Source organism: Macaca fascicularis, chromosome X (assembly GCF_037993035.2).
Source record: "Macaca fascicularis isolate 582-1 chromosome X, T2T-MFA8v1.1".
NCBI classification, from domain to species: Eukaryota; Metazoa; Chordata; class Mammalia; order Primates; family Cercopithecidae; genus Macaca; species Macaca fascicularis.
This window is the reverse complement of record NC_088395.1, coordinates 108,311,922-108,320,285: the sequence shown is the minus strand read 5'-3', so window position 1 is coordinate 108,320,285 and position 8,364 is coordinate 108,311,922. Positions and strand designations below refer to the sequence as shown.

The 8,364-nt window shown below is 46.2% G+C and overlaps 1 protein-coding gene across 21 annotated transcripts; it reads left to right on the top strand.

Annotated features, from left to right (window-relative positions):
- The first annotated feature begins 3,502 nt into the window (after window positions 1-3,502).
- Window positions 3,503-8,081, top strand: ARMCX2 (armadillo repeat containing X-linked 2). 21 transcript variants are annotated; one of them, XM_065538192.1, is made up of 6 exons: window positions 3,503-3,594; window positions 3,849-3,931; window positions 4,211-4,271; window positions 4,826-4,889; window positions 5,216-5,288; window positions 5,646-8,081. In XM_065538192.1, exon 6 carries the CDS (start codon window positions 5,773-5,775, stop codon window positions 7,669-7,671), a length of 1,899 nt encoding a protein of 632 aa, XP_065394264.1. In that variant the 5' UTR covers window positions 3,503-3,594; window positions 3,849-3,931; window positions 4,211-4,271; window positions 4,826-4,889; window positions 5,216-5,288; window positions 5,646-5,772; the 3' UTR covers window positions 7,672-8,081. The 21 variants fall into 21 exon arrangements, with proteins under 21 accessions (XP_065394264.1, XP_005594216.3, XP_073886262.1 ...); XM_005594159.3 differs by having other exon boundaries at window positions 4,782-4,889; XM_074030161.1 differs by having other exon boundaries at window positions 4,782-4,889; window positions 5,216-5,292.
- The last annotated feature ends 283 nt before the right edge of the window (window positions 8,082-8,364 follow it).

The window sequence follows — 8,364 nt, the reverse complement described above, 5'->3', positions numbered from 1 at the left end:
CTACTACATGCCATGCATTGTTCTTGATGCTGTGGTTACAGCAGTGAATAGAGTTGACCTAAATTTCTAACCTCATAGTTCTTACATTCTGTGAAACAGACAAGCAACCAACAAGATAAAACATATAGTATATTGTTATTAATAAGTACTAAAGAAAAAATAAATGGCAGGAAAGAAGATATGAAAAGTCAAGATGGGATGAACTTTTAGAAAGGGTGACTAATGAAGGACTCGCTAAAAAGGTGACCTTTGAGTAAAGATCTGAAGTCTGTGAGGGATCTAACTAAGTGCGGTGATGTGTGGTGGTAATACATCCCAGGCAAGAAGACGAGCAACTGAAAAGGCTCTGTAAAGGGAACATGTCCAGTATATTCCAGGAACATCAAGAAAGCCAAGATGACTGAGCAGGGTGAGTTAGATAGAGAGAGAGAAGTAGATTAGGCAGAAAAGTAGTAAGATTGAATAGGGTAGGGCCTTGTCAGTTGTAATAAGGACATTTGTATTTCCTCTAAACAACACAGGAAGTGGGTGGGGAGTTTGAACAAGGGACATGTGCCTGGATGTGTTGAGAATAAACTATAGGAAGAGAAGAATGACAGGGACATTGGCCTGTCTACATCATTCCTGACAACAGCAAACCAAAGAAGAAAAGAAACCTCACAATGAAAGCATTTGATAAAATAAGTCACCATTCCTAATTTAAAAAAAAAGTAGTAAAATAGGAATAGGAGAGAACTTCATTTATGTAGTAAATAATTATATGTAATTCCATGAGTCGTACTTAGATGAATTAAATTAGATATAAAAGAAAATATCCTTAACCTGATGAAGAAGATATCAGGAGCTCTTCTGATCTGGCAGATTCATCCCTCTCTCTGGTCTATCAAGATTACAGAACTTAACGACTTGCCTCCATTCACTGATAGTATTTCTTTGTACTACATGTGTGTGTGCACGTGCAAAAGAGAGAAAGAGACAGACTGGTAAACATAAGTGAAATTAGCCTTGAAAAAAAAAAAGAAAATACTTCAATCCAAACAATAAAAGTTATACTAAATAATGAAACAAAAGAGGCATTCCCACTGACTTCAAGAACAAGATCAGGAGGCTGTTAAGGAAGTTCTAGTCAATGCCAGTCATTAAGTTCTGTGATCTTGGCAGACCACAGGGAGGGACAAATCTGCCAGATCAGAAGAACTTCTGATATATTCTTCATCAGATTAAGGATATTTTTGTTTATGTCTAATTTAACCAAGAACAACTCATGCAGAAGAAGAAACAAAAGGGGGCATAAATGTTGGAAAGGAAGAAATGAAAACTCATCATTTACAAATGATTATATATAATACCAAGATAAGCCAAAGGTATCACTTTAAATTAGAATTAATAAGACAATCACAAAAATTTGGAACTTGATTAATAAGCACAAACGCACTTACTAATATGTGTCTAAAAAGAAAGTTGGAAACGGTTGACAGTGGCTGGGAGTGGAAAAGATAACACAAGGTTCTTTCCCTGTATATTTTATATATTTCCTATTGTTTTGAATATTTTTAACCACTAGTATATATTACTTGTATTACCAGAACAAAATACAAGATTCCTAATCTGGACTATTATACATACATAACACAGACCCTCTTGGCCATTGTATTAACTCTTAACTTTTTGTGGGGTGGGGATTACCAACCCCTTGAGAAACTGATGAGGTCGATGATCTCTGTTCCTGAAAAAAAAAAAAATGCATTTAGCCACACATATAATCCCAAACAAAACTTTGCAGGTGAATGCAATTTCAGGTGGTCCACAGAGTTGACCGGGTGAGAACACCTACTCTGGGCTCATCAGTGGGGATTTTTCCCTGGGCATACATTTGGTTGAGAGGACACCAAGGTGGATGTGCACTGGCAGGCAGTAACCTTGCAGCAAGGCTAGACTCTTCCTGTGTCCCCTGGAGCTAAGGAGATCAGAAGTGAGAGGCCCAGGAGGCTGCATCTCTTAGGCCAGGTGGTAGTAGCTGACAGTGTTTGGAGCAAGGTTCACTGGTAACCACGAATAAGGATAGACAGCAGTCAGGCCTGGGAACTTCCCCCAGCAATCACATTTTGTGTGATCACAAAAACCTTTTTGTGAAATCACAGGTTTCACAAATCGTCAGCTGCAGGGTCAGGTAAGAACAGCATTCCTTTCTATGCATCAATGGGTTACCTCTGGGAACTTCGGGAAGGGACGGAAGGAGCCAAAGACATTTAACCAGGTCTGCGTCTTGGTCACTTGTCCAGATATATTTTGGGAGTGAGCAACTGAGCCAGGTGCCTGAACGCAGGAGATGAGCGGCTCTGGTATATGGGAGGGAGTAGAGAGACAGCACCTCCCTCCTCCTCCTGACAGGGCAGGGAGAATTTGACCACCCTGCACCCACCACACTCAGTTTCCTTGGCCTCACAGCTTTTCCTTTTTCCCAGAGTTGAATCATTAACAGGAACCTAATCCGAAGACAGGTGTTCAAAACTGTCATGGTTACAGCCATCAAATTACAGGAGGTTCACACACAGCAGTCACCAATGGTTTGGGAATATTAAATAAATGTGTTTCTGTAACAGAACAAGACAGGATCATTTATTTATGCAACTTAAAAGCTATCCCAGAAGGAGAAAAAAGTAGCACATTATTTGTCCAAAATAAATAAGATTGGACAACTGAACAGCTCTCTGTGGATCAATTTACAGATCATATGGAAATACGCTTATCTTATTGAGAAATATTTCATTTTAGATGTTCAAATACCTTAGCATATTTTAAAAACTATTTCCTATGTGGCCAAAAGAATTCATGTTCTATTCGGTAAAAATTAACCAAAATTAATGGTGCTTTCCAATGGACGCAGGAAACCTTTTTTCTTTACAAAACATGCCCACCCTTTTTTTGTTGCTACTTCCCACATTGAATTCTTGTTTTACTGAATTTTTTTTACTATAAAAATAAAGTATGATGATAGTTTTAAAAGCAAAACAGGAGTATTCCAGAAGTACAGACCCCACTCCCACTCCTTGTCACCTTTCTGACACTCTGCCCCTTAGCTATACTGGAACAGGGCATCAACTGCAAGGAAAATCCTGGGGACTAGGGGCTGAGGAACTAGAAGTGGAGCGATGGAAGAGTGTCCAGTAGCCCAGAAAAGGATGAAACAATTCCCCAACAAAAAAGTAAAAATTTTCAATAGCCCTCCGAGAAGATGCAGCCCCTCCCAGGTAACCAGAGAAAGGCAAATTCTGAAAGCAGGGAGAAGGGGCTACTTTGGGCCTCCCGGACTACAAAGACAAAAAAATGAGTGACAGGACCTGATGTGGTCGGGGGAGATGGGAATGGAAGTAAAGGAGGGGGTTCGTACTCTTGGTAGGAGTGGAAATTGGGGACACAAGCTTACTGGCGATGCAGTCCTCACGTGACCAGGAGCTGACGTGGGCAAAGGTACTTAAAGCCCTGACCGCCGTCCCCCGTCCTCCTCTGGGTACCAACTCTATTGCGCAGCTCGCTGCCGTGCGTTTAACCCAGGCGAGGAGGAGGAGGAGAAAATTTCCCAGACTCGGGCAGGTGGGTGCGAGGGTGGGCACAGTCTGGGACCCCTGAATGGGGTAATCTAGGGATGCGGGAGTCGGAGGCCGCGGGTGCCTCGGTCTCCCCCGCTCCTGGCCGGCTTTCCAGACCTGAGGTGCTCAGACGCGGCTCATTTTGGTGGGCGGCGAGGAAAGGGGGAGGGGAAAACGAAAAGACTTTTGATAGAGTTTACGAAGAATCCGCTTACTTCCTGTCCAGCCAGTGTTTTTGGTTTTGTTTATAACATTCAGGCCCGCACCCCGCATCCCGTCCTGTTTTGAGAGGAGGAGGGAAGAGAAATAAACGTGGCAGCGCATAGAAGGCCAGCGGAGAGGTTGGGAAAGGGTAACCAGGAGGCGGGGGTGGGGCATGCAATTTGGTAACAATCTGGGCCGTACACTCCCACCCTGACCTCCCCCACCACCGCCCCCGCACCCTCCCATCACCCAGCCGACCCTCTGTGCTTTGGGAGTGCTGGGAAATGGGTGTACCAGCTGCTGTTGGAGAGATGGCGGGTTTGGCGCTGTCTGGGCTTCACGGGAGGTGGGGGTGGGGGGGACCCTGAGAGAATCTGGTATTAAACCGCCTTGTTAACTCGCAGACTGCTTTCCAGACACCTCCGGCCCACACAGCCGTTCACCCCCCGTCTTTTCAGTCCTGGAAAAGGAATTCGGGTATGCAGGCGGGAGAAATGGCGGTTGTTGGGGGGATTTGTGGAAAGTGGGAGGTAAAGCCCATAACAGAGAAATCGTGGAAAATCTCAACCCTGAACCCGAAAAGGCAGACGTTGAGGCCCCTCTTCTGCAGGCTAATCCTAGGCCTAGGGGCTGGGTAGTGAAAGACAGGTGATCCTGGGAGGGGAACACTGAATTGTTTGGCAGGAGTCCCCCATACCGCGTCCCATCCGGCTTTTGCTGCACCCTCGCCCTCGCCCCGCTCCCCTCCCGCTTCGTTGGAGGAGAAGGGGTGTGGCGGTGTGTCCCGGAGAAATGGCGGATGGGGGCGGGGCAAAGCGGAAGGAGAGATTGAGTGCCTGGGGAGCCTGCGCAGGAGGAGGATTGAGAAGGGAGGGTGGGGTGAGAAGAGTTGAAGGAATTGAGAGGTAGAATCATTTGACATTCTGGTGTGCGAATACGAAAAGGCAGTTACTAAGACCCTTGTCCTGGTGCTGATCCATCCACCAGGCTTTCATTGTCTAACGGCGACAGGCTATATTTCTGCTCTGCAGTCTGTCCTTAGGATGAATCTCTAACTGAACTGAAGTAAGGAGAAACAGCCTTGAATCTTTGGAGGTCAGTGTTGGGGTTGGAATTGTCTGGGGCCCCCAGGTGTGGGTGTGGCAGAGACCAGAGCAGAGTATGGGACCAGAGGCTCCTCCTGCATCTTCTCTCTTTTAACTTAAAAGACACCCTTGCCCCTTTCCCCGGGCCCTTTCTTTTTGGTGCAGAGAAAGGGGCGTGGCATCTGCCTTAGTTAATATTTGGGGGAGGAAAGGTTGAAGAGGAAAAAAGGATCCCTGAGAGGGGGAAAACTTTTGACCCACAGGGTTTCAAATCAGGAAAAGAACCAGAATTTGTCCACCAAAGGCTCAAAAACACCCTTTCTGATCTGTCCTCAGGTCTGTCTTCCTTTTGGGCTCTGTGCAACTGCAGCTACAGTGGAAAAAAGCAAACTACTCTTGATCCCAGGAGGTTGGTATGTGCATGAGCAACATCTAGGGACTTTGGGGGTAGGGAGTGGGACATCATAGCAGTATCTGAGGTCTCTACTGTTTTCCCAGCTCTCCACCAGCTTTGCCGATGTCTGTACTGCCTCTCGTCCCCCCATTTAGATGCTGCAAGTTGTAGGCATTGGCAGAGCAGGCTAAGGTTGAAGATGTAGAAAACGTTAAACTAGGTCTGTGAATCAGCAAACACAGGCCTTGACACCTGTGTTTGGGTGCTAGCCCACCGAGAAAGCATTGTGTCCCTAAACTCTTCTCTAAGTAAAACTGGTTAGACACGAAGTGAGCAAGAGCCCTAAGCCTCATTTTTATCCTTTACCCCTAGGCCCTGCCTAAGCCTCAGCAGAACTTGTAAGCCTAAACTGAAGAGCCTCACCCGGAGGAGCAGGCATCCCTTAACCTTAAGCAAGCCACTTCCACGCCCTGGATCAGTGAATAACCCCAGCTGCACCATGAGCCGCGTTCGGGATGCTGGCTGTGTAGCGGCGGGGATAGTGATAGGGGCTGGTGCCTGGTACTGTGTCTACAAATACACCAGGGGAAGAGACCAGACCAAGAAGAGAATGGCCAAGCCCAAAAACCGGGCTGTGGCTGGGACTGGAGCCAGGGCTAGAGCTGGGCTAAGAGCCGGATTCACAATCGACCTTGGGTCAGGATTCAGTCCCCCAACCCCAGTCCGCGCTGAAGCAGAGGACAGGGCTCAGGATGAAGCCTCTGTTCTGGACACAGCTGGAGCTGAGGCAGTGGCCCCAGCTGCATCCAGCGCTGAGGCTCAGAGTGGGGCAGGCGGTCAGGCCCAAGAGGCAGATGGAGCCAGGGTTGGGCCTAAGGCCGAATCAATAGTTGGGGCTGCAATGGCTTCTACAATTGCACCACCTCCCGGGGTGACAGAGGCCCTTGGGGCTGCAGAAGCCCATGCAATGACAGGGGCTCCCAAAGTGGCAGAAGCTCCCAGAGAAGCGGAGACTTCCAGGGCAGCGGTGCCTCCTGGGACAGTGGTGCCTACCGAAGCAGCAGCACCCACTGAGGTGACCGAGGCTCCTGGGGTAGCAGCACCTACCAAAGTATCTGAAGCTCCTGGGGTGACATCGCCTACTGAGGCAGCTGAGGCTCCTGTGCCCGCAACGCCTACTGGGGCTGCAGCACCTACTGGGGCTGCGGAGTCTCCTGGAACTTCTGGTTCCCCTAGAACAGCGGTGGTTCCTGGGACATCAGCCGCCAAGAAAGCAACCCCTGGGGCTCACACTGGGGCTATACCTAAAGCCACATCAGCAACTGGAGCGGTACCCAAAGGTGGAGCCAAGGGTGTAACCAGGTCCCGGAATGGGGGCAAGGGCAAGGGCAAGAAAAGCAAGGTTGAAGTAGACGAACTGGGGATGGGCTTCCGTCCTGGAGATGGGGCTGCAGCAGCTGCTGCAGCCTCTGCCAATGGCGGACAGGCTTTCCTGGCAGAGGTCCCTGATTCTGAGGAAGGGGAGTCCGGGTGGACTGACACAGAGTCAGATTCAGACTCTGAGCCCGAAACCCAGCGCAGAGGGAGGGGAAGAAGACCCGTTGCCATGCAGAAGCGCCCCTTTCCTTATGAAATTGATGAGATTCTGGGTGTTCGCGATCTCAGGAAGGTCCTTGCCTTGCTTCAGAAATCTGATGATCCTTTCATCCAACAGGTAGCGTTGCTCACTCTGAGCAACAATGCCAATTATTCATGCAATCAAGAGACAATCCGCAAATTGGGAGGCCTCCCAATTATTGCAAACATGATCAACAAAACTGATCCCCACATTAAAGAAAAAGCCTTAATGGCCATGAATAACCTGAGTGAGAATTATGAAAATCAGGGCCGGCTTCAGGTGTACATGAATAAAGTGATGGATGATATCATGGCCTCTAACCTGAACTCAGCAGTTCAAGTAGTTGGACTAAAATTTCTAACAAACATGACTATTACTAATGACTACCAGCACCTGCTTGTCAATTCCATTGCAAACTTTTTCCGTTTGCTATCTCAGGGAGGTGGAAAAATCAAGGTTGAGATTTTGAAAATACTTTCAAATTTTGCTGAAAATCCAGATATGTTGAAGAAACTTCTCAGTACCCAAGTGCCAGCATCATTTAGTTCCCTCTATAATTCTTATGTGGAATCAGAAATCCTTATTAATGCCCTTACTCTTTTTGAGATTATCTATGACAATCTCAGAGCAGAAGTGTTTAACTATAGAGAATTCAATAAGGGTTCCCTTTTTTACTTATGCACTACATCTGGAGTGTGTGTTAAGAAAATTAGAGCCTTAGCAAATCACCATGACCTCTTAGTGAAAGTGAAAGTTATAAAGCTAGTGAACAAATTCTGATTGGTTATGTACTGTCAAAAGACTTGAAAGAAATTTCTTGATTTTGCAGTCTGGAAGTGTTGAAAATTGAAAGTTACTGCTTTTCCACTTGCTCATGTAGTAAAGGAATCCTTTCAGCTGCCAGTGTTGAATAATGTATCATCCAGAGTGATGTTATCTGTGACAGTCACCAGCTTTAAGCTGAACCATTTTATGAATACCAAATAAATAGACCTCTTGTACTGAAAACATATTTGTGACTTCAATCGTGCTGCTTGGATGGAAATATTTTTACTGGTTCTTCTGAATTGACAGTAAACCTGTCCATTATGAATGGCCTACTGTTCTATTATTTGTTTTGACTTCAATTTATCCACCAAAGACTTCATTTGTGTATCATCAATAAAGTTGTATGTTTCAACTGACAAAAAGTCGTTCTAATGCTTGAATTTAAAACCCAGCTGGAGAGATAAGGTACATAAATACAAAAGGATATATACAAAGATCTATGAAAAATAATAATTATAAATAAATACAAAAGGATTACTAACAGTACCTGGGCATATGCTCTTTGTCGAATATACATGATCTGTTTAAATGAAGCAGAGGTTGCTGAGAAAGTTTCAAGGAGGAAGGGCGCATTTAAGCCGAGCCCTGAAGGGCAACATAAAAGGGCATTCCAGGAGGGGGAAATGCTTTGGAGAAAGGCATGGA

Coding starts and splice junctions, on each gene's coding strand:
- ARMCX2 (XM_015444308.3), top strand. CDS start 5,773: ATGAGCCGCGTTCGGGATGCTGGCTGTGTAGCGGCGGGGATAGTGATA.